The 26,714-nt window shown below is 40.0% G+C and overlaps 1 protein-coding gene across 1 annotated transcript in view; it reads right to left on the reverse strand.

Annotated features, from left to right (window-relative positions):
* Positions 1–2,595: 2,595 nt before the first annotated feature.
* AFF3 (ALF transcription elongation factor 3) overlaps positions 2,596–26,714 on the reverse strand; it is a 319,278-nt gene continuing 295,159 nt past the window's right edge. Inside the window, exons 15-21 of the mRNA XM_021538600.2 lie at positions 21,051–21,114; positions 18,315–18,451; positions 16,149–16,220; positions 13,677–13,770; positions 9,701–9,750; positions 9,357–9,571; positions 2,596–7,977 (exon numbers count right to left, since the gene is read on the reverse strand). Coding sequence (XP_021394275.2) covers positions 7,856–7,977; positions 9,357–9,571; positions 9,701–9,750; positions 13,677–13,770; positions 16,149–16,220; positions 18,315–18,451; positions 21,051–21,114 — 754 coding nt within the window. The 3' untranslated portion in view covers positions 2,596–7,855. The remainder of the gene's footprint in view (positions 7,978–9,356; positions 9,572–9,700; positions 9,751–13,676; positions 13,771–16,148; positions 16,221–18,314; positions 18,452–21,050; positions 21,115–26,714) is intronic.

The following is a 26,714-nucleotide window of genomic DNA, read 5'->3' on the forward strand; positions in this document are numbered from 1 at the left end:
AGAATCCTTCTACTATCTCATTTCATCTTCTTTTCCTATTTAATCCCAGTGAATTGTTACGAGGCTGACTGCGTATCCTCCATGGCCTAAGGAAGGTCATTGTACAGGTGAGACCACCAGCTCCTGCTGGTTCTACTGCAGGGCCATGAAGTGCCAAAGCTCACTCAAGTGGATTGGTAGCACAAGTCAGGCCAAGGCATTGGGCCAGGAGATGCTGCTGGCACCCCTCCAGCTCCACTGCTGTTTCACACAAGGTATTTGAGTCACCAGCACTAAGGGCTCTTGGTCCCCAGATTACTGGTCCTTCCCATTTGCCTTTCCATGCTGAGCAGAAGACATGTCAAAAAATGTGCATGGACTCATCAGTACTCACTGTCCTTCCTCCACAGGAAACTGAATTCTCTTGCTAGAAATAAGGGGAGAAGGTAGATGCCAGTCCCACAGATGGAAAGAAAGCAGGAAGGTCCTGAACTGCTTGAGAGCTCTGCACTGCCTTTCACCTTTTTCCTGTGACCAGTTTCTACTCTACCTTGTCCTGCATGTTGCAAGACTGGAGATGGAGTTGAGGAAGAAAATGTCTAGAACTGCAGGAAGTGACCTCAGCATCCAGAGGGACCTTGAGAGAGAGAAGACCCTCATGTGAGCCTCATGAGGCCCATCAAGGTCAATAACATGGTCCTGTTCCTGTGTTTGTCCAAGCCCCAGTATCAATACAGATGAGGGATGTACTGATTGAGAGCAGTCCTGCCGAGAAGGACCTGGGGGTGCTGGCAGATGATAGGCTGAACATGAGCCAGACACGTGCCCTTGCAACCCAGAAGGCTAAAAAAGCATGACCAGCTGTTTGAGGGAGGTGATTCTCTCCTCTACTCTGCTGTTGTGAGACCCCACCTGGAGTTCAGTGTCCAGATCTGGGGTTTCCAGTAGAGGAAGGACATGGACCTGTTGGAGCAGGTTCAGGGGAAGCTGTGAAGATGATCAGAGGGATGGGGCACGTCTCCTATGAAGACAGGCTGTGAGAGCTGGGGTTCACCCTGGAGAAGAGCAGGTTCTGGGGAGATCTTACTGTGGCTGTCAACTTTCTATACAAAATGGGGATTTATAAGAAGGATGGAGAAAGACTTTACTAGGGCCTGTAGTGATGGGACAGGGGGAAACATTTTTCAACTGAAAGAGAGGAAATTTAGATCTAAGGAAGAAATTGTTTACACTGAGTATCATTTGACATAGGAACAGGTTGCTCTGAGAAGCTGTGGATGCCCCATCCCTGGAAGTGTTCAAGGCTGGACTGGATGAAGCTTTGAATAACCTGGTCTAGTGAAAAGTGTCCCTGCCCACTGCAGTGGAGTTGGAACTAGATGATCTTCAAAGTCCCTTCCAACCCAAGCCCTTCTATGATTCTGTGATAAATCTAAACTGCAGGAAAATACTATTTTAAAAATAGAGGTATAGTCTAAAATGTGAGAAAAAGAATAAGAAGGGCCTGTCCTTTGGTAAATGTTATCTATGTCTAGCTTGTTCCTGCAGGAAATGTTTTCTTTCATGTCTGTTGACAGAGAATTCCATATATAAGAATGCCAAGTGGAGGAGAAAAGGATAACTACTGCAAAGAAAGGACTTGTTAGTATTGACTGAGTAACATGAACCACATTAGAAATACTTTGTTGATTTGACTGATGTTCAGTCCTTGGTGCAGCGCTTTACTGGTAACTTCTAGGGGTAATGTGTCAGAACAGAGCTGGAAGCCTGCCCTGGAGATACACAATGGTGTGATTGGGAAGGTCACTCCCACACAGAGTGGGAGAACATTGTGTTCCCAACCAATCTCTGACTTCCCACTTTGGTTACTGGTAATGTGCATCAAAATCAGACATATATTTTGTCACAAGAGAATTTTTAAAAAAATGTTTTGTTAAACAACTTGTTATCTGCAGTGCACCATGCTAAAAGAAAATTTCCATTGATTTGAAGTTATGTGAAGCTGGATTTGGATTAAAAATTATTTGTATGCTTGAGGCTGTTTTAAGGAACATGCTTTGTATAAATTTCTTTTGCAGAAATACAAAGTGACTGAAAGACATTAAAAGATTTGACACTCTTAGGATGGCCATGCAGCACTTTGTTAATTTATGCTGTTTGTCCCGTTATGTACTATTGTGATTCTTGCTCTCTGCCAGGATCAAAGTCATAGATACTCTGGGAATGGCAATTTCACCTAGACTGTGACACCCTTTGGATCTAAGCACAAGTTTTATACACTCTGGTGCTTACACCAAGAGCTTACATAGTATTTAAGGATTTTGTGTGTCTTGTAGCTCTGGACTCAGGGGTGAAATTCATCCAGTGTACTTAGCTGTTTTTTCCATAGCTCTTCAACAGCACTTTCCTTCTGAGGATACAAAGTGATTTGCAAACATTAATTAATTCTCATAAAGCCCTATGAGGCAGATAAATGTTAAGTATCCCTGTGTTAGTGCATATGAGAAACATGAGACCTGAGTGCCTTATCATTCATGATGTTCACTGTATTTGCTCTCAAAAACTACTAAATGCCTTGAGACAGAGGAAATCCCCCTTTCCCCCCCCCCCCCCCCCCCCCCCAATTCTGTTGTTTTTCTTGGGCCTTCTTGAATTCTTTGAGGGCAACAGGGATAAGGCTGGGCTTCAAGCTGCAGTGTGTGAAATTCAAGCTACACAATTGCAAAACTGAAGGAGCTGGTTGCTGGTTTTGGGGGCAAAAGCCAGGCCCTTTATCCAACCTGTGAGTTACTTGCTCCATGTTCCAGCATCCCATTGGAAAGGTAGCTTGGGCTGCAAAGTGGGAAACACCCCTGAAAGTCAGGCGTGCTTGTGGGCTGCCAAGAGCAACAGGGCTAGACAGCAAGGGAGGCAGAGGAATTACTTGAAGAAATAGCCCCAGCTTAGTCTCACCCATCTCACTCAAGGAAAACCATAGTCTTTTGAAAGACCAATGGATGCTCTAAATCTTAGTGTTTTCCTCTCTGAAGCTTTAGTCAGGTTAGCACAAACAAGACCTAAAGTGACTTTCCCAGTTTGTTAATTAAACTTAATAGCTATTTATAGCATGGGGCTAGTGAGACGGGAAATGGAGGCTTGGCCTTTTTGAGGGCAAACAACATCTTTGTGAGAGATGCTAAAGTAGCTAAATTTTCATGCTAACGATATTGGATAAGATTATCGAAATGCTTTTCTAAATGCATTCTGAAAATCTATCTATGGTTATATGCCTCCCCAGCCTTTGGTGCACAGCACATAACCTAATATAACAGTTAAAATAATGATACTGATCAGACCAACCAGGAATTTTTAAGACATGAAAACTAAACTAATTATTTAGTTTCAAACACAGTAAGGTCAAATATGTGGTGTAAATGATAACAAAAAGATTAAAAAAATGAGAGGCATGTTAGGTCTGCGCCTAAGGTAACTTGTTGTTACCTTAACAAGTCTGTATACTTCAGGCATTGTTTATATTTCTATTGTGCCAGGAAATTTTATTCTTAAGTTTGAGGATTCTCACTGAATGGGGGAGGGAAACGTTGCCATCGCTGTGAACAAGAAACATTTCTTTCTGACATATTAAGCATTAAGAGGATTATGTAAAGACAAGGCATATTGCAGAAGGAGATGTTCTTAATATAGCTTTTACCATGAACCCACGACCTGCCAAAAATTTAGGAGAATAAAAAAAGCCTATTGCTTTGACAATCTTTTCATTTAAAAAAAATCATTTTGTAAAAAGATCAAGGAATTAATCCACTGTTATTTACATAAAATTCAAACTTTTCTGCTTAAAATCATGAATCATTTAATGTCACATCGGGGGGATATCTAGGCAGATGTCATTAATCCAAGTAATTTTGAAAATTCCAATTTCATTTGGATGAAAACCTACAACTAAGCCAGTGAATAGCATATACTGTACATGCGTTAAGGCTGGTGACTACTAAAGTCTCTTGGGTAGATAAACTAAGTACAGATTAGCCAGGTCTAAGTTTATGTCCTCATCTGGGGAAGAAAAGATATCCTGACATTTCTGATTTGAATCAGTAGCCATGAAAAATGGTTGAACATTTGTATTACAAAAAGATACTATGGCACAGTCCCAAAGGTGCATTTCATATAAATTAATTAGCTACACAAATTATTTTGACAACAGCTACTGCACTTCTTAGGTGATATGGCTGCTCAGTGATGAGTACTTGATGATCAATGGTAGGCACTAGTAATACCCTTCATGCTGAGTGACTTTTATTACTATTTAGATTTACAGTATATACATATATGTTTGTATCTACACTTAGGGCTTGATCCTCTTAACCTCCTTTACCTAAGGTCTTCTGTTCACTATAATCTCTTCCTTTGGAGCTCTGGTATTTGAACAAAAGAAATAGGCAAACAAGGGGTTTGGGTATCCTGCCATGTGACAGGAAGGACTATGTCTGGCTTTTGACCACACTGGAACCTCTGCATATGCTTTGTTCTTATCTGACACTCATGCCACCATGCCATACTATAAAGGTTTAAGGCCAAGGGCTCTGTATGATCTTGCTCTCTGTGAGAATCTTAGAGGTTGTTCTGGATTTGTCAAGCCCACCAGCAATACACAGTTCCTTTGCATCCATTCCCATTGCTGTATGAACTCTTACTGATTCAGAAGCCTCTGTAAGCAAACTTCTTCCTCCAGACATAATCCTTCTGGATTTGTACAGAATGACTTCTTACTGTTCCAAAATTGAACCTGGATGTTGCTATGGCTAAAGAAGCCTGCATGTTCCTGGCCTTTCACAGCAGATTAAAATAAGTCAGTGTATTTCATGGAACTGCAAAAAAGGACAGTCTCCTCTGGTCCCATCCAAAACACACAGAGCATCTTTGACTCTCAGTGTTATATGCCTAAGACTATTCCGGTTCTTAAAGTGGTGCATATGCTTAACTGGACCAGACCTAAAGTCACATGCACTTTTGCAGACCAGGCCCTTAGATTTGTTGTCACTGTCCCACATTCAGACATCCAATCAGCAGCAACCCTATAGAGCAAATAGCCTGCACAGGAGTATTCTAAATAACCTCACTAAAATAGTAGAGCTGCAAGAAACCCTATGGAGAGAAGGCCAAACCCTTTAATCCACTCATCCTGTGACACCACCAGAAATTAAGGCTCAGTGTGCTCATCAGACGACACAGATGACGCCAGCACAAAAACTAAAAATCAGTAAGACTTCCATGGAAGCAATAGGTATTTTAGCTGAAATAACTCAATATAAGAGCAAAGTACAGGAAAGGACAATAATCTACAGAGATGCTTAGTACTTGGAAATGTTACAACAGAACACCATTAATTCTTGCATTTCTTTGAAGTTTCTTGACATATTATATCCATACAAAGAGTTCATCATGATTAAGAAAAATATCCCAATCTTAGTAAAATAAACATGCTTCAAAGTTCCATATTTGAAACTCAAATGCCACATGTGCAATAAAACTAAACTCCATTTAAGGCAAGTAATATACATTACTTCTAAAATTTCTCAACATTAAATATCAGAAAGGGCTCCCACACCCCCAAACTTATCTGAAGATAAACATCATAGGCACCATCAAAGAAAACAGAAGCTAATCTAGCTGGACTTTCACTTTCCTGATCTGAGGAGAAATCCTGCAGTACCTGCAGATGGCATTGAAGCAGCTGACAGATTTGCTACTAGTGTAGCAAATCCTGACAGACTTCCACAGCTGGAGATCAGGCAAGTGATAAGCAGAAAGGCACCAATCGAGTTCTCCATGATACTTGTGACAAAACAAATTGTGTTCCTTCTAGGGTGGGTGACAGCCAGGGCTAAGGGTGACGGCAGGACTCAGAGGTCATGTATTTTGTCATTTAGAGGCAAGTACATGTTCTCTCCTAAAGCCAGCCACATCATAATGCTCAAGTCCATGCTAAGAGGTGGCCACAGCTACAAGCAATCTCCTGGGGGGAAGTATCTGAGCACCGATGGGCACATAAATATTGGCCCAGGATGGCTTGGGGCTGAGCAGGTCCTTAGTGGCTGCTTCAGAGAACACAGTGAATACTGAGTCTGAGCAATAGCTGGAGTTATGGTGAGCAGCCTTGGCAGAAAAACACAGCTATGTGGGGCTCAGTGTGCTCATAAGCCCACTCTTTACCACGGGGTACATGGAGTCTGTGCTACCAAAGACATTTGACTGAGAAATTGTGCCATATTGTTTGGTATCTTTTCTTCAAAATGCAGCTCTTCAAAAATGGGGGATGGAAAAATAAAGGCAGCAAGTACCAATTAATCAACCATTTGTATCAGTGGCTACTTCTACTTGTATCTTCTATTGAAAATGTCTTTACACATTTTCTTAATGTGTAAGCAAATTAGATTAGAAAATAACAGGAAAAGGGTTCAACTAATACCTCGAACAAGAATGGTCAATTGAAAGTCGCTGGAGCTGCTGATTTGAGTAAAGGCAGCAAATCTGATTGCAAAAGAAAATATTTCCAATATAGGAAAAAAAAAACCCTAAATATGTGAAAATCACTGAAAATGAACAAAAATGCACTAAGTGCAAGCGCAGTTAATATGAACTGGCCTTGACCTCATCTGACCTAAATTAAACTCCAATTATTGTGGGATTAATTCTCTGGCATGAAAAACACAGCCTGTCAACGGGAACTGAAAACATCCCATAAATCAAGAAACGTTAAAGCCTAGTTGAGGATTATGCGTGAAGAGTGAGAGGATTATGATAGGAAACAGTTCTTAGCCTGATGAGCAGCAAACTCAGCTTCCTAGATAAAGGAAATTGCATGTAATGCTCCCATACAGCCTGGAAGAAAATGTTGCAAGCTTCTGCTAGATGAAAAAGATATGAAAGTCAAAATCTGCAGGATGAAGCCTTCCCATGCAAAGCCAACAACTGTTATAAATATCTGTCTCTGTGTGTGTGCAGTTGAAATGAACACATTTTCCTTCCTAAGGGGAATAATGTTTGCCATATCTTTTCCTTATCTATTTACTGTCAGTAACAGAATGCAATTTCCCACCATCTCTTTTAAGTTTTTCCTGCAGCATATCTGTTTTCAGGCCTTCCTTTTGCTTGATACTGTAGGTTGCACTGTTGGTGAGGAGCTGAACGAGATATAGAGTTATTTATAAAGACAGGAGATAAAGAAATGCATGCAATTTGTTGAAACTTATTGCACGTGAAGGAATGCTGTCTTTCTCCGACTTAATGCAGATTACACACCTCCTCTCTGTGCTCCAGTGGAGAAGTAACAGGGAGATGGCACATTAATATGGAACTTCCATGATGTGTCCATGCTCGCAGTAAAAATTCTCCATGTCTACAATTTGCCCTCATTCATTCCAGTTCAGGAAAGCTCTTGTGTATGTGCTTAAGCTCTGCTGAAGTCATGAGGATTTCAGTACAAGCTTAAAGTTAAGAATTTATTGTGAGCTTTCCTGAATAGGGATCTGTGCTTATTGCACTTGGTTCAATCAAACCATAAGATTTTGGTTTCTGAGTTTTTCAGTACAAGAATAGAAAGGGTATGTTTGTGCATTAAGATCAGTTCTTTATAGTATTTCTAGTGTATGAAAATGTTTGGAGAGTGATACAGAACAATTCATTCTGAAGAGACATTATTGTATATTGTACCTCTGTGCACATACATGTCTACACTCAGAAGAATTTTGCTCAATACTGAAGAAATATTCACCTTTGTTTGGATCAATGCTGTAGCTGACTATTTCTGTAGCACAGTGTCCAGAATAACTGAATTATCCATGAAAGGGATACTGTCCATGTGAATGGCACACAGTCATTATGACAAGTGAGCACTATTCCGCACCCAGTGAAGTCCTTGTTGAGTGTACTGAACTAAATGCTCCATACTGCTGTGCAAGGTAATAGGTCCCATCAATGCATCCAAGTCGTTAAAAAAATCTGCAGGGGAAAAAAAATTGCAGGAATTCAGCATCAGAAGAGTGAATCTTTATTTGTTACTTGTTACCCTTTAACAGATTTTATTTTCTTGCAAATTGAGTCAGGCTGAACATTACATGGGAATGAAAGTTTAGTGTTGGTGAGATTAATTTTAAAGCCCTGTGGTTCATGATGTTACAGGCTGATGCAAAACAATTTTCTTTTTAACAAACAAAGCAGTGAGTTCTTCAGTTTAGCTTTTCATTAATTTCCATTGAGTCTTGATAAAGCAAACAGACTCTGGGCAAGATTTATTCTGAGATTGAGGACAAGTAGATCAAAAAGCCCACACACAAGTGTCCAATGACACATTTGTGATATGCTATTTACTTAAGCTACCATGACAGAGAAATAGAGGCCTATACAACACGGCCAACCCAGCCTACAGAGTAATTTGGCTAACTAGCCAGTCAGGAGTTAGAAGCATAGAATGGTTTGGGTTGGAAGGGACCTTTAAAGATCAGCCAGTTCTAACCCCTGTGCAATGGACAGGGGCAATTCAGTTGTCTACTCAGAGGCATGCAGTGCCCATTTGAGATGCTCTCAGGGAGTTGATATGTACAGCCTGGACTGGCAGATCTAATACTGGATGTGCAGGAGAGTTCTGGAGTGGCAGTTTAGGTAAAAATATCTCAGTGAATTGTATCCCTGTCTCCCTTTCAGGGTTGAATAAACAGCACTCTGAACTGCTGTTTGTATTGAACAAAGCTCCATCAGTTGCAATGGGAGATGAGACCCCAACTCATATCTACATACCTTCACTTAGGTACCCTTGTTTTGACTTGGATCTTGCCCATGTCCCTGCCTTAAATGCACAAATTAGCCTGAAAACTAAGGAATACTTCACCATCAAGTCAGATGCTAAAGCATTTTCTTGTGGGAACCAGTTCACCTGAAAGAAGTTTGCTGCAGGCACCTTGTTCCAATCTGTGTCTACAGATCCTACGGATGGGGAAGGGCTAGGGGCTGTTCATTCCTTCTGCAGAAAGGAGGCATGCTCCTGCTTTTTGATGTGGTCTGACTAAACACATCCCATGCAGCTCCATGACTCTGGGGGCAGGAAGCTGTCTTACCTCCCACAAACCTTTCTCTCTAGAATGCACAGATGGCAGGAAGTGCTACTCACAGCCAAATCTGTGACCTGTCTGTCATGTCCTGGCTCAGCTCTCCTGAGTGAGACAGATATCAAAATTGCCTTTTTTGGCTGTTCTGGAACAAACTAGGAGCAGACTGAAGAAAGAAATAATCTCTGCAGATAGCTTTCATATCAAAATAGTTATTTTCCTGATCCAAATCATGCAACGGTCTTCTAGAATAGTCCATTGCCTTGCCTTGCTCACCTCTGTTTTCCTTGGCCAGGTTGTCAGCCATCTCCCAGTAGTCATAGCTGTGCAGGATGCTGTTGGTGATGCTGACGTGGTTGGCGGCCATCTGATGAATGCGCTGTGGGATGGTGATGATAGGAGATGGGGAAGGGGCCCCCGTGCTCCCCTGGGATCCTACAGAACTGACTGGAGAAGGGCTAGGGGACATAGGTGATGGAGTTCCTGTGCTCCTAGAAACCAGTGTTAATACAGTTATTTAAAAAGTTTGGGGTTAAAAACACAAGAGTATCCGAACATACCACAGGTAAAAATATATGCTTTCTAACTGCCAATCTGATATAAATTTCTGTGCAACTTACTTTCCACTGGCACCCCAAGGAGATGGATTCTGGTGAGCTTTTGATGAATTCTGGAAAGGAAAGAGTAATTCACAATGCATATAAGTTATATAATACTACAAAATGAAAACATTAAAGAATATAAAAGTATAGAAATGTAAGGAAAGTGATGGAATTGCATCTCATGAAGTAATAAGCCCAGTCAGCCTAGTTTGATGTTATGATGAAGCAGGGCTGCAGAACAGAGTTGAAACATAGTCTTTTCAACACCCTGGCATAGGGGCTGATTAAAAAAACATTAGGTGAAATGGAAACTTTTCACAGAAGTCCTGGGAATTCAGGAAAAAAAAAAAAGTGCTGCAGGAGTCTTTGTGAAGTTTAGGTTGGAATTTCTTGTGATGAAGAAAATCAGAAAGATTTCCTCCCACTCTCCTGCTCCCAGTGACAATGTCATTCCCCTAGGACTTGCAAGACTGTGGAAATCTGCTCAGCCTAGCATCCATAGGGATGTAAATCTGAGGATCTGCAGCTCAGGTGGGTGTTTTAACCACCAGGCTCAAAAATCCTGCTCATGATTGCTCCTTATGGAGCTGTTCCCCTTGGTCCAAACATGGCAGCATTCACAAGGTCAGAGAGACTGCCCATGTAGATTGGTCATTTTCATAGTTGGAGCATTTCCCAGAGAACCTCAGAAGGGGCCATTTGATCATTTAGTGTGGTCTCTTGTATACATGGAGTCACTAAGATGCTCTCTGGTATACTGTGCTTAGGCTAAAGAATTTCATTACTTGAGGAGAGACTACCTTGTACAAGCACTGTATTTACAAAGCAGGAGAAATTCAGATGTCAGCAGTAATGGAGACTGGATAAATGATTTTATAATTTTAAAATTATTTTAGCAGTTAAAACCCCGGTAGCTGGAGGGAATTCAGTCACTGGTTCCTGACCATTTGACCTGAGGAAAACTCCATCTCTATCCCAAGTGACTGATTTAGTCCTAGGCCTGTGAGAAAGAAGTCTAAAAAATAAGTTTTCTAGTCCATCCTATCCATGGCCTCACATTCAGCAATGGTCAGCCTGATCCTTCAGAGGAAAGTAACCTCCTTGTGCTCTCCCCTGAAGCTGAACCTGCAAGTAATTGTGTGCTGGAGAACAGCCCTCTCTTCCTGACTTCCATGTCCTGCAGCATGAGATCTGTTTATGGATACTGCTTTAAATGCAAGGCTGTAGGTGTAAACTGCAGGAGTTACAAGCAGTATCAGCAGTACAAAACCTCTTGGTCTCTCATGGCTTAGGAAGGAAAATGGTAAACAAGGGGCTTCAAATGTTCATTGATTTCAAGGCCAGAAGTAATCCTGCAGTGCACACAATCTGCAATGTCTGTTTTCCACCAATCATGCCACTTCTAAGAAAAGATAAATTACTTAAGAAATGTATTTTATTTTATTCCTTCTAAAAAGGACAGATAGCCATACAGAAATTCTTAGACACTATTTATCCTCCTTGTTCTTCTGTGTCCTGTTCTATGTTTAGCAGGCCTCACAATTAGGAAAAAAATGCTGTTTCACAGTTTCAATATTGAAAGTGCTATATTTTGGATTTTGTTGGTCCAAAGCCAGCAAAACCGCATGTAATTTGAAAATTTTCAGCTCTGTTTCCAATGATCTCTTTACCCATTCAGCACTAAACTGGACACATTCCCTAACCCTCTCTTTAAAAAACTTTATTTTCCCAGTTGTAATGTATCTTCTGAACTGCCTCTTGGGTTTCTGTGGTATTGACAGGTTTTCACATCTTTTATGTGCACCCCAACACTGGCTGTATTTAGCAGTGATCATGCCAGTGCTGTGTGTACCTTGTCATTCTTCCTGCATTTTGACATTGGGTCTTCTATGTCCCAGGTATGTGACATGAAAAATAAGCTTTGGAGTATCCCACAAGGGTTCTTCCTTCAGAGGGTTTTCTTCTTCTTTTTTTTTTTTTTTCTTTTGACAGGAAAAGCTAAAGTGTGATAAGATGAAAAATTTCTCATGTACTCTTTTAAATGAAACCAACCTGGGAATCTTCAGCATTTGATTCTGCTACAGAATAGATTTTTTTTCCCCTTTTCTTTTCTGATCTATCTCAGAGCTACTTGTCTTCATCTTTCTAGTGTAATGGAAATGGAGTGCCTGTTGTTTACTTACAGAGTTGGAAGCAGGAAAATTTGAAAACTGGAGTACATTTATCCACATTACAGTGGATACTTCCACTGTAAATGTAACCAAACTCTGCCTTACTCTACAACTTCCCACACACCTTTTTTCTCATGTTTTAGGTATATTGCTTCAGTTTCCTCTCAGTTCTGCACCAGAATGGTAGGGGTAAGGATTCTAAAGAGTATAATGTTGTAAGGGACCACCTCTTATCCCACTTTCCCTGCTGCAACCTATTCTCCTGCTTTCTTTGTTCTCTCATATGTGCCCCTGAATATCTGTGCCTTCTTTTTAATTCTCTGCTGCATTTTTTTTCTGTAATGGAAATAAAACACCTAAAGGAGATTTAAAGAATCTAAAAGAAAAGTATGTCTAATTTTCCTTGCAAATGTGTGATTTAAAATCCTTCCCTGATTGATAATATGAGGAAGTTCTTAATGCAGTCAGCATTTCATGTCACTTGGTTTTGAAAGCTTTTAGATACCAAATATGAAAGGAGTGAAGAATTGGCTTGCTTTCCATTGAAAATTATAGCAAATGGATGTTTTTTTCCATTTTTGCTCTTAAAGGTGAGAATCCTTTCTAATGTGATGCAATGCTATCACTGTGTCAGCAGGAGCTCTGCAAAGAAACAAACTCTTCTTGGCTACAGTAGAGTTTAAGTCCATTTTATATTTCCTGTGAAGCAGTCTCCGTCTGCTAGCAGGAGACATTTTACATGGTTGAGAGCTGTTCTTAATACAGCTATTCTCTGAACTGGTCAAGAAAAATAAAGTACTTCAATAGGCACATATTTCTTTCCCCTGGAATCAAGTAGTTGTTAGAGAAACATAACGTGTTGAACTATATACTGCTAAACTTTTGAAGCAATTACATTGACTTCAATATCCATTTTACAATAACAGATCTGTTAATTCCCATCCCTGTCTTCAAGTGTTCAGAATTTGGTCATAAGCATTCGTGCTTGTATTTGAATTTTTTTATTAACAAAATGTCAAAGGATGGATTTTTTTTCCATTTCAAGGTTATTCTGTTCACAAAAAAACCCAGCAGATGAGCCCTGTGTTCAGAGACAAATGGTTGTTCAGGTCCCACAAAGCAGTTTGTCTTAGAACATTTGTATATTCATTTTTTTTTTTTTTTTTACATTTAGGAAGATAATGGCTATTTTTTGTGCTTGTACATCACATGCTGGATGGATTGACTGCAAGAAGTTTCACTTTGTCAGAAATGAAAAATTGAAGCAGTAACAGGTGAAGCAAAGCAGGAAGGGGAAGCCAAGAGTGCCATGTCAAATACATGGCAGGAGGTCTGTCTGCCCTCTAATGTTTCTGTACAATTCCTCCTGAACTCAGTGTGGGCTGTCTGACAGTACCCTGGGTAAGATGTCCCACTGCACTACTACTGGTGCTGCTGAGTGGAAGGCCTGCATCTGAGGACTAATCTAGATCAAAGTCTTCAACTCGTGGGAAGTGTAATCCCAAAGGGGATTCTTAGAGCAAAATCTGCAAAACTTATTCACAACAGAGCTGGATAGCACTAGGCAATGGACCAAGAATAATCTGAAAATACCTGTTTGTTAGTACTACACATTTATCATCCTTTGTGAAGGGTCACAGTGTGTATTTTTCAAAGAGGGACCCTTGTGAAGATAACTGAACTAACTAGAGCTCAGATGTCTGTGGTAAAACATCATTGACTTCACAGGGGAAAAACTAATCCCAGCACAACTACTGATCTAGTAAGATGCTGTATCTCCTGTAAAGGCACACCGATCTAAAAACATGCCATAAATAATGCACCTTGAAATACTCAATAAGCGCTTTTGAATACTTGACCGCGTGGTCTCTCTTGAGTCGGAACATCCTCCAGTACAGAAGGGCCAGGCAGCGGTAACTGGAATATAAGTGAGAGCAGAAAGTAAAGGGTGACTCCTGAATAGAAATCCCAATGAATATCTTAAATCCTCAAACTGATACAGAGTGGAAGGCTGACAGCACCTTGCTTACAGTTTTTATCACCATTTGTCGGCAGTTCTTCACACTCTGACATGGATTCATGAGCAGAGCTAGGTACTACAGCCAGGGCAGGTCATACTGACAAATGCTACAGTGAGGTACTAGACAAACCATACTCAGAAGGGTCTGGGCTCCCAGGCCTTCATTCTGGCTTGAAGTCTGCACACTTGATCAAAAGCCTCTCCCATGAAAAGAGACATCCTGGAACTCAACATACACATTTAAAAAAAAATTTACTTGCAAATGCATAAACAATTTTTTGAGACATATTTGGACTTTATTGCAATAGCCTGGATATAGTGAACTCGAGTCATAGTGGATGTATTTTGTATACATCCAGTGGTCTCTTCCAGCAGCAGGAGATGGCTGGGATAAAGGGAAACCTTGGATCTGGCACAGATTTCAGTGGCCAAGCTTCTCTGTAGGAAACCAGAACAGTGCTGGAGCCTGGAGGCTACTCCCAGGCTACTTGCCTAATTTGGTCCCCAAAGTAAATCAGGCAGTGGGTTGAAAAACAAAATGTGCTGTACTGGTACTGTCTGCCTCTGTGCTCCTTTTTAGTCTGCAGAGTGCCACACATCTTTAAAGCTACATAATTAAATGAGAGTAATGACTATTGACTATAGTAATGTACCACAACAGTCAGTATTCAGGACACATACACTTTTCTTTGCTACTGGTGTTAGGTGTACCTGTCTGTTTTCTGAATTGAGAATCACCACCATCTCTACCCAGCAAGGTTCTTGGATTGAAAAAGTGTGAAAACTGGGGCAAGTGTGAAAGTGCCCCACAGTAATACTGCTTTAAAAGCAAAATCCCCGTATGTTTTGCTTTTTGTTTGGCAGCAGAGGCCTCGTTTTTAAAAGCAGTATTTAGTCTTGGAGCCAATCCGGAGCACCAGGAAGTGCCTTGAGTTTGGAAGTGCAGAGTGCTCCCCATCTCCCCGCGCCCAAGATCTGCCCACATCTCAGCGAACGCCTCGAACTAGCAAATAGTCTGAGGAAAGCCAATGGCAGGCAGGGCTGCCGAGGCAGCTGGAATGCCGGCCGTGGCCGCTGGAGGACAGTGTCTCCCCAGGAGAAGCGGGCCGGGAGCGGCGGGCTGGCAGCCTGCCCGGCGGGCGCCGGGAGCAGCCGCGGGATGCGGCGGCCGCGCTGCCACCACCATCACTCTCCCTCTGTCACCTTCACAGGTACAGCGCATATGCAAATGGGGTCAGCTCATCTGCTGGCTGGCAGACGGTGAGTTAGGATTGCCATTCATTGCCCAGAGAAGGCTCCGTCTGCTTTCCCTCGCGCTGACCTTTCTCCTGCTGGAACAGATGCAGCGGCTCCCTGAATTTGGATGTGCTTCTGCACGCACCAAAGCGCTCCGGCAGTTCTCAGCAAGCCTTTGTAATATGGCTTTAAATGTCCTTTTTAAACCGTTCTTTAGTCATTTTCCCACCTAAGCATTTTTAAAGCAATTGCCACTAATGCATTCTGTGGGCCTCCCAATGGAACAGAAAACCAGTGACAGAGAAAGGGCAATAAAAAAAATGCATCTCTGAGTATTTTGTTCCTTTTTATACAAATGATTAATTAGGACTCCTTCTTTATGGAGGCTAAAGATGCATTTAATTTGGATTTTTAACAGATGGTTAATAGATGTTAAAAACACACTTGCTGATTGTAAATGTCCACTTACTGTGACTCAGTAACCATGTAATAGGTATTTTATGTATTAACTACAATGATATTAAATTAAAACTTGATTTTAATAACATTCTAGTATTTTACTAGCAATCAAAAACTCTCATATAGAATCTAAGGTGCTTACATATATGTTTAGAAATCTCAATTTAATAGATAATCCACGAGGCTTAATTATCCCCATCACAATGTTACCCTTCATATAACATAAATATAATTTACGATTATTGAGCCTAAAATGTCAGCCACAAAAGAACTTACCGAGCTGTTGGTACAAAAGTGCATCACTCATAAAAACAACAAACCATCAGGCATTTAAAAATTAATTATACTGATATACCATAGCCAACCTGTCATAATTAATAAATAAGTATGAATTGCTTATTTACAGAGACAGAATGCAGACTTGGTACAGTGATTCAAGGGCTGGACCTTCCCAGAGAAGAAAGTATTCTCTTAATTTTAATAGAGAACATAATTCTATCTTGCTGCATCCAACATCCGATTTTCAAGAACTGGCTCACTGCAGAAAAGAAGGCTTTTGAGGAAAGCTTGATCTACTAACCATAATGCTGCCAACTGTTTGTCTTCTGGCGTGGCATTGGGGCCTGAGTGGGTTTTTAGTCTCACTGCATACCTTAAGCAAGAAGAAAAAAGCCAACATGAGTTAACTGAGACAGCTTTGTATTACTGATCAGAGAGCTATGCTGGCCAATGTCGCTTGATCTGGCCCTTTATACATATTTGTTCAAGTTACCAGCCATACATGTGTTGTTCCTAGTTGTGTTTCAGAGCTGTTTTGCCATTAGCAGTGCATCCCTGCACTCTTTAAACAGCCGTGAACTCCCTTGATCATCCATCAGTCCTGAGGGGAGCCTAGCTGGCGAGGTGACACTGTCCTGCCAAAATAACCTCTGCTACTGCAGAGACCCAGTTACACAGAGTTCGTGCAGAAAGGGGTTTGGAGCTTTTGAAGGCAGACAGCCTGCCTGGAAGCTGGTGCTGACCTCACCCTGCCAGTTCTGAGTGTGTCTACCTAGATTTGCTCCTCCGAGCACAGCACAGCAGAGGGGGAACATGTGGCTCAGAGCTATTTTTGCTCACATGACATTACATTCAAACTCTATAAATATTAAAGATCCACAGAGGTAGCACTGGTGTTTCAAGAGTGTATATGCTATGCAAACACAAATTGGTTTCTGGAAATCTCAGCTTCCAGCTGAATACCTGAACAACAGACAAGGTTAGAACAACATACAGCGCTTCTGGGCTCACTTCCAGAAAAATACCTGTTCCCCATAATTAGCGGCTTGTGATTTTTTCTTACCTTTGCTTTCAAACTCTAATTCTGATATCTGTGAAAAGATTCTGTATGAACATTTTGTTTCTACAGGCATACCTAGCAAACCACTTATTTTTCTGAGTTGCAGAGAGATCAACAGCAATTCACATTACAACATAGCCACAGCTATACACATTATTGAAAGCTATGCACCTGCAAGCAAATTCAATTCCAGAGTTAGGACCATATATTTACTACCATGAGAAAAGACAGGGCAGACAAAAAAGAGGTTTTTGCCTTTTTGGGAAAAAAAAAAAAAAAAGAAGGGAGGAATTACATAAATTACATAGATGGAAAAAAAAAAAAAGAAGGAAAAAAAATTGCAGAGATGGAATGTACTATTCTGTAACAGAAAAAAAAAGTATTTGAGTATTTGATTTTGTTCAATAACCTTCCAGTTAGAAAGCTGGCCTCAATCCACTGAAATGCATGAGAAGACAGCCCTAAGTGGAATAAAATGCCAGTGGAATTATTAACATGCAAGAAAATCTTCACATCAACACTAAGTCCAAAAGAATGCTTTTGTTTTAGAAGCTCTGATTCACTATGGATATGATTAAAAAAGAAAATGTGTTACCTCCTATGAGTTTAATCCTCACTGGGTAGAACTGCATGGTTGACTGTCCTAAGGAATGATACCATGGTCACTGTCAGTGCAGATTTCTTCACTAGTGTGTCTGGGGTCGCTCTCTTGCACAGTCCCTCAGCTGCTGCAATGGTTTTCTCTACCAATAACACTGCCAATAACATCAATTTTAGGTACTAGCTATAATGGTGAAAAGGACTTAAGAGACATACTTACTTCAGAGGGACTGTGGATGGCACTGAATTCTAGACTACCCTGTTTGCAGAGCCATGAAGGTAGCTAAAGGTAGGGGTAGCTCTGGGGTGAGCTGTGCTCCTGACTTCACTGACTAAATTAGAGCACTCACATCAAATGGACTTTGAGTGTCCATTTTTCTATCACTGTTTACATCTTCTTTCAGGTTATCTTTACACAGCAATCATACACATGTTGCAATATTTTCAAGTTATCACTCTATGAAATGTTTTGTTATTATGGATTACTGGTTTCTTCCACTGAGTAGCTCAGGACTTACATCATGAAACTCTTGAAGTAATTTGCAACTCAAGTAATAGGAAAATATTTGGGTCTTTTTGTTTGTGTTTTTGTTTATTTCTTTTAATTTTTTCTTTTTTTTCATTCTTCAGTTTCTTGATTTAATTTCCAAAGAAATCACAGATAATACATATACATTACATATGAATAACCAGGCCCTTGTAAGGAGTTAACTTCTACCCTTTTACTGCATATATGAAAATAGGTGATAATGCAGATGATCGTGTTTGCACAGCGCAACCTCTGGGGTCATCTCCTTCCTTTCCTACCTGATGAGTTCAACTGTTTCTGAATACATGGTATAAGGGGATTTAGATTCCATTGGGCCTTGTTCCATTGCATTTCCACACTCAATAAATGATAGTGCTGCTTCTGCATAATTCAGTGCCTTTCCAAACTTCTCCACCTAGAGAGAAAAAATAAGGACACAGAGATGTAGTGTAATCATCAAGATGTTGTTACATTTGATGGGATTTTCTCAACAAATATTGTAAACTTGACACAAGTTTATCTTCAGGTACCCATCAAACCCTGTGCATCAGTGAAAATCATAAGATACAGAAAATAGAACTAGAAAAGGGTCTGAGATATGATTTGTTCCATAGTCTTGTGTCCAAAGAAGGGTCAGCTGTGCCTAGGACATTCCCAACAGTGTTTGTTAAAGCTCTTCCAGTGCTGGAAATTCCACAAACTCATGCTGCCTTTTGTTCCAGCTTTCATCTTTCATTAAAAAGGGTTTCACACATCTTTGTAAGTGTAGTTTTTTATCATTCAACAAAGAATGGTAACAGATATCGTGAACTAAGAGATGAGAATTAAATGCTTTGACTACTAACTCCTATACAAAGGCTCATCTCTGTTCTCCTGTCTTTTTTATCCCTACCATTTTCAGCATTGTTCTCCTCTTCTCAGGAATTTGCTTTCTATATCCTTCTCCTCTTTCAGGGACTGCTCTGCAGCCTCAGCATCTTCTGCCATCCTCCTTCCTTAACCTTTTTCTTCTCCTATTTTTGGTACTTCTTTTACTTTGTGTGTGTATTTGTGCACTTATGTGCCTATACATGGATGTCCTCAGTAACACTGTACACGCAAATCTGCATCTAATATTCATATGTGTACACTTACATGCCACTTATCTGCCCTCAAAATTTAATTTTTCATGTGAAGAGAGAGATGAATCATACTAATACCTCTCTGTCCTGACTTCTCTCTCCTTCAGTCAGAACTCCTGCGGTACATAAAGCCCATTAATGGACTGGATGCATTTGGTTGAAATCTGATGCACACAGTGAAAGGTTAATGGACCTTATTCTTTTCTAAGGGATAAAGATTTTAAATAGTAACTTTGGAATGGCACACTAGCTTCAATCTATTTTAGGTTCTTATATGACTCCCACTGCGATCATACCAGAGAACTTCACAAACTTTTTATTATATTTCTCCCCCTGATGCTCCAGTGCGGGTGGAAGTGCTATTATCCCAATTTCACAGATGGGGGACTGAGGAGCAGAGAGACCTAGAGTAATTTTCAAGCTGCTCACTGTGAGTGCCTGTGTCAGGTAGTGCAGTGCCAAAGTAGGAGGTGCTGAGCCCAGCAAAGTGATTCAAAGTGCCTGGAGGCACTTTGGCAATATGGCATTTTCCCCAGGATGCCTACACAGCCAGGGAGGGAGAGGAAGCACCTGCGAAGGGCTGTTTACAAGGTGTAAGTAAGCTGCTGGTCCACTGTGAAGGGAAGCTGAATGTGGAGGATATTTCAATCACCTGATACTGATAGAAAGCTATTTAAACTGTGCCTAGGTGACTTTCATGAAGCAAACTTGTGGCACAGCACAGAATAATGCTTGCAACTCCGCTTTCTGGGAGTCTACCATAAAAACATTTCTCTCCAGGCTAACAATTTCCTTTGCATATTAAGTGATCCTTTCCATTCTGTTTAAAGCAACACACTAAAATTCACCATTTGTACTTCTCCACAATATTTTCTGATTTTAAGACTCACTTTAGAGTAATATGTAACTGAATAAACCACAGAAATTTGTGCTAATAAACTCAGGTAGAGTGTAAAACTCTGTGTTAGTGTTCTAAATTAAGGACCTGCTTCTACTTCCTTGGCCTCTCTACATTCTGCACAGCTGAGAAAAACCTTTCTTCTTTCCTGATGGTATTACAACAAATTGTCTGTCTGACAGGGCAAGACAGGAATGCAGTTACCCTCACCAGCAATGCAGCCACCCTAATGCAGGGTCCCATTCCATATATACTGCCATCCCAAAGACCTCATGTTGCTCTGGCTTATCTGTGGCACTTGTCAAACAAAGCCTTGCAGAGAACTGAGGGACAGCTAAGCACAGCTCTGCTGCAGAGCAGAGCTGCATATTTTGCACCCATTTGTTTGGAAAGACAAGCATTTCTTCAGTGCTCCATATAACCTCAGATTCCCCTTTTTCTTTCTGGCTACATTTTTAGACAGGTCAAAGCCAGGCTGAAGAATCTGTTTGTTGCAACAGTATTCTGTGTGCTAGGTGTTCCTCTAGAGTTACAAAAATTCTTTGTGTGCTTCTGATTATGTTGGGAAACATCTGCCACAAAACCAGGATTCTTTTGGCACTGAAAAGCCAAAGCTCTTTAAAAAAAAGTGAAAGTACCTCAGCTATCAGACCAAATTTGGATGGAGATGCTATTATAGGACCTAGCCAGCTAGTTAAGCTGACAAGATAGGTATGTGGATCTTTTACGCAGCCTCCATTACTATAGTTACTAATTAAAGCAAAGGGATAAATGGAAAGTTTTATTTAGCCAGGCCTTTATCTCAGTAAGTCATTATTTGTTAAGTCATAGTTTACTGGGCTATGAACATTTGATTATATAAACATTTCTTAATTTAACAAGCCTAGCCATCCTTATAATAGATTTTATAATTACCCCAGCAATACTGTGCTGATGAAGAAACTGCATTACAAAAATTATTTGGAGCAATGTAACTGGAAAGAAAATGTTCTCACCATTGCATCTGCTTTATGCTTCTTCCGTTTAGCTTCCTGCATAAAGTAATCTGCATTGCGTGGTCTACCAGGGGAAAATAAGAAGACATTTTATTATTTTCTGAAGTGCAGAATATTTTAAGGTTATTTTTTCCCTTATTTTAAACCTGATTTACAAACATCTTTTATGAAGAAAATACACTTATCGTGTAACCATGCATCTTCTATTTTCAAATTTCTGCCTGTGGAGACAATAGCATTTATGGCTGTTCTCGTTCTTTAGAAGTCAGTGATTCAAGTAAAGAAAGGCTAATAAAATGCATTTTTATGGATTATATAAACTGCTTCCCAAATTAGTGCAATTCTGATCTGAAAAATGGATACATGTGTTGAGCAGAAAAAGATATTCTGTCTTCTCCTCTTCCTGGTGGCTTGCTTACCTTTTTTTCTATTCCTCTGTGTACATTGTTATTTGCCTTGGCTTCTTCTTCCTCTCAAAACAAGTGTGTGTTTAATCTCTCCACTTTGAAAACACACACTGAACCTGCTTGCCTCCACAGCTACATCTCGCTCTTGTCCCTCTTATGTGTAAGCATACTGAGTACTGTTTACTTTTGCTTCCTGGAGTTCATCTCTGACTCAGTGCTGGGCCACCTGATGCAATTCCACTGGTATTCCTCATGCCAATTTCTCCATTGATTTCTCCTCAAATAGATCTGGGAGATTCCAACCCTTCCTTAACCTACTTGACCTACTGGCTGCAGGACACAAATTCAACTTGTTTCTCTCCTGAAATTCACAAGTGCATTTTTAAACAGATTTATCCACTCTAATTCAAACTGGAAACAAACTGACGTCTCCTTGTCACTGTGTCAGTGAGCTCCTCATGGCTGGAGCTAATTTCTTCATCTCCTCCCACAAGATCTCCCTATGGCACATTTATAAGTCACTGTGGAGAAGAGCCATTTGCTGTGTCATTTCAGACCATAACCTTGCATATTTGGTCATTGCCTCTCATAAAAGTCTTCACATTTCCTGACCCTGCAGATTCTTCCTGTCTCATATATGTGGGAGGTGACCTTCCTCTACTTAGTTAAAATATGTCCTGGTTCTTCTTAGCTTATACTGTGGTTATGACATCCTTGTCTCAGAGAGGGAAGTTCTGACTTGCAAAAAAGTTTTCTTAGTATCAGTTAGAGTGTCATTCCCTTGTCCTCATTTCAAGAAAACAAGATATTCCTGAGTATTTGGAGTATGAATTCTAATGTTTTTACTACTCATGCTTTTAAGAGCTTGGTGTTGTAAACGTTATGTTATTATTGCCATTCAGCAATCTGTTGTATGTTAACTCCAATAGGCAGCTCAGCTACACACACTCACTCACTCACTTCCCTCTAGTGGGATGGGAGAGAGAATCAGAAGACTAAAAGTGTGGAAGAGTAAAAGTAAGAAAACTTGCACGTTTAGATAAAGACAGACTAACAGATAAATCAAAGTACAACAAGGAATTAATCCACTGCTTCCCATGGGCAGGCAGGTGTTTAGCCATCACATGAGAAAGCAGGGTTTCAATGTGATTAACAGGGACTTTGGCAGACAAATGCCATCACTCCAAATATTCACCCCTTCCTCCTTCTTCTCTCAGCTTTATATACCAAGCATGACACCATGGGGTGGTCAGCAGGGGTCAGCTGTCCCAGCTGTGTCCCCTCCCAACTCCTTGTGCAACCCCAGCCTCCCTCTTGGAGGTGTGGGGTGAGAGGCAGAAAAGGCCTCGAGGCAGTAAAGGCCTTGAGACTATTCCAGCCAAAAAAATTCATATTCCTAACATTTTTTTCTTGAAAGTGGGATTTCTGAGCACATGTATTCAACAAAATGTTTTGTGTCAGTCACAGAATATGCAGATCTAAAACGTGAAGTGGAATGAATGAGTAAAACATTGGTGCTGATAGCAGTAAGAACATGCTCAGATCCATAACTGAGGTAAGTGGGAGCATGGGGGAACCTCTTGACAGAAGAAGGCAGCCATACAACCTCCTCAAGAACATAATATTTGAACAGGGGATTTCCTTAGTCTGTTTCTTTCTACTTATGTGCACACAGTTTTAAGGACAGTTATTTGCATCAGAGGAAGTTATTCAACCTTATTTTGAAAAGAAAAAAGGCTAAATATGACTAGATAGAAATGAAATTCAAAGAATGATTTCTGTCCTAAAGACCTTGTAGATATGAAAAGTAGTTCCTTTGTTCCAACTCTCTTTTAAATATTCTCCTACAGAGTGAAATTTCACCCCAGCTTACTCTACCCATTAGGTCAGAAAGGGAACTAGACAGATTTGTGTCCTAGTCTCTTGTAATCTACTGCCAATGCAAATACTTCCTATGTCCCAGAAGACATTCTTAATAAGAAGAATGATCTGAAACTGGTCTTGGTCAGTTATAAAATATTACACATTGAAACAGTCTTAGCTCGATGCAAAAAAATAGCTATGCCTTCAGAAACAGTGAATGCATTTAAAAAAAAATGTTAAGTTCTGTCTCTCTTTGTCTTGTGCAATGACCTAGGGAAGATGGTTTACTGTGAAAACTCAAAAAACAAAGCCAAGTAGAACAAACCAAGTCTCATCTCTCTGAAGTGATGAAAGTGATGAACTTTTACATGAGCCTGTCAGACTCAGGTCATAAAAATACATCCTCTCCAGTGTTCCTCCTATATATCACCCAGCACTATATGCCTAATTTTCTTGTCTGAAGCATGGTAAGAGGCTGTAAAAACAAAGTGAGATAACACAATGTAATTATGGTTGACTTATTTATACGTTAATTGTAAAATGGTTTTCAACTTGCAGCAGGATTTATTTTCCTGAGTTATGATTAGCAATGAAGGTATTAGCAGGATACATGAACATTCCTGGACCAAGAAGACTTGCATTGAGGGCCTTGCTATGGGATGGTTAAGCCTAAGACAAAAACTGAAGCCATTGGTTTGTACTAAGCTGCTGGCAAAATCTAATATAAAAAAAGAAGCTATTAAAATGCCATTTTAAAGCAAAGCATAAATATATTCTCCATGTGAACATTTAGGTATTTCCATAGGCAAAATACAAGATTGATTTAAAAATCAGGGCATGCCTAACAGAAATTAAGATGCATTGGGAAAAAATGGATAGGGTATCATTTTTATTAGCTTCTTAAACAGAACTTGTTCAGTAGTGTTAATAAACATGCCAAGTCAAATTCTGGTGTCTTTATGCCACCTATGAAATACTACTCTTCAATTTATTGCTACATGTTAATGACCTTTCTATTCAGATAACTAATGTGCATGTTAGGTGAAAATGGGAAGCTAAAATATCCAATAGAATCAATGTATGTTTTTGTATCATTTTAGTAACAAAAAGGGATGCTTAATTTAATTATTTTCTAGGGTTTTTTATGAGAGTTAAATGTTTCAAGTTCAGTTTTGTTTAGGTTCCCACTGCCCATGAACATAATCTACCTTTTTAAATTCAGTGTACTAGTTTAAATTATTATGTCATGAAGTAAAAAAATAAGAAAAGCACCCTATTTTGTGGGCTCCTTGAAGATAAGACGTTGCCTGAGCTCACGGATATATGCAGACACATGAGAAAACTGATGCATAAATTAATTATTCTGGATAGCTCTTTTTCATACTGCACATTTTTTATCTATGAAGTTTGTTAGTCATATCCTGATTTTACAGACTCTGAAGTTACAGTGACCAAGAATTCATGTCTGCTACAAACATGAAGGTCTATGCAAACCTCCTCTGCAGCTTGACCTATTTAGTTATGTTGGTGATAATCTCAGACTGGAGACTTTACAGGTAATGTCACTGGATGCTAATTTCAGATACTATATGTTATTGAAGAGAGGCATCTTGAGGAAAAGCAAATGTGTTTTCCCACTGATGAGATTCAAAAAGATCTGTGGCTAAACCCTTTTCAGGTCTTTGGTCTCTGCTTTGCAATCCCCCTGCAGATCACAGCCTTACTATAGCCTGAGAAATGAGAGAACAGGAAAAAATTTTAACTCCCCTGCAGATCACATCCTTGCCACAGCCAGAGAACCAAGAGAATAAAACAATTTCTGGTACCAGGCTACTGGTTGAACTGGAGTGCCTGTGAGCAGCAGAAGCAGCACTGGATACTCTTTATGAATATAAACTGAAGTCATAAGAAAACTTATTCAGTGACTTCTGGTTTTCAGACAATTGAGTCAGATTCTCCTCTTAAGTTAGTTGCAACTATATATATCTATAGGCATCATAACTTTCACTCCAGATTTACAAACAGAATTCAGACCTCTTGTTAAAAAAAAATTAAAAAGAAGTCTGACTTCAAATTAACAGGTAGAAACAAATGTTTTATCTCTATTAAACTGCACAAGAAAGTCTTTTGTTTCTGAATATATGATTGTTGGTACTTTTAGAAATATAGTCCTCTTCAACAAAGCCAAAAAGGAGTTCTAATACACTGCTCTAATGCCTCTCATATATCTCTCTGAATGGCAAGAGAAAGAGTGTAAAGCATTAGAGCCAACTAAGTCAGGCCACTGGTGAATTCTCCCTGGGATCAAGTGTCATTATGTGAAACTGGCTGCTCTCGAGGAGAATTTATCCTACTCTGTTGATTGGGGAAAGCAATCAAGTACCGCTGGAACGATTTCAACGCATTCTCAGTCTACACTAAGCAGTCACCTAGGCACTGCAACAGAATCCAGCCTTTTACAGAACAACCCCCCCCACGGCTAGATCTGATAGTACAAACAAGGCCAGGCTTCCTTTTCAGCAGTGGCATTCAAACCATTTATGACTTTGACAAGGGCAGCCTCAGTAGCATTGCTGTGGCTGAATCCAGGATAAAATTTATCAAACAATCCACTACTGTCCAGTATTTCTCCCACTCGCCTTGGCACCACTTTCCCTGGGAGCTTGTTGAAAACCAGCAGGAAGGACAGCATATCCATTGCTTGTTATGTTGCGCGGGATCCCAGCGTGAGGTGAGATGGCTGTGGGCATTGTAATTACTCCTCTGCCAGAAGCAGCCTTTCAGAATTTCCAGGCTGTTGAGCTCCTAAGAGGGGTGTTACCACTACCCAGGTGAATGCCTGTCTGTGTAGCTTCTCTCATCCTATTTTGCTCCATGCCATTACAGTGCATCTCTGCCACCTTTGTCTTCTGCGGACTCCTCTGAATTTAATTTACTCCAGTTTAGTGGATAATTGCAAAAATGTAAACTCATGCAATAAAAAAAGGGAAGAGAATCAAACAAAGTGAATCAATAAAAGCCTTACTTTGTATAGTAATTTATCAGCATCTACTGCAAAATTTCCTTGGAACTCAGAGCAGCCACTGGTATTTACAGAGTATGGTGTAGCTTAGACTCCAATATACAATTTTAATTATACTGCATTGAAAACCACATTTTTAATCTAATTTTTATATTTTATGTGAACAAAATACTAAACTATAGCATTTTCTGCTTCATTTACATAATCTACCACTTGTACATTATTTCTTACTGTTGTATGGTGCTTTATGAGGATACATTAAAAAAACCTAATAAAAGTTCAATTAAACATCATAAATGTAGCCAAGTGCATATTTTAATACCCTTCAGAGATAATACTGCTGAAGTGTTGTAAAAAAACAACCTAGTGCTT

This window comes from Lonchura striata, chromosome 2 (assembly GCF_046129695.1).
Source record: "Lonchura striata isolate bLonStr1 chromosome 2, bLonStr1.mat, whole genome shotgun sequence".
In the NCBI taxonomy this organism is placed as follows: Eukaryota; Metazoa; Chordata; class Aves; order Passeriformes; family Estrildidae; genus Lonchura; species Lonchura striata.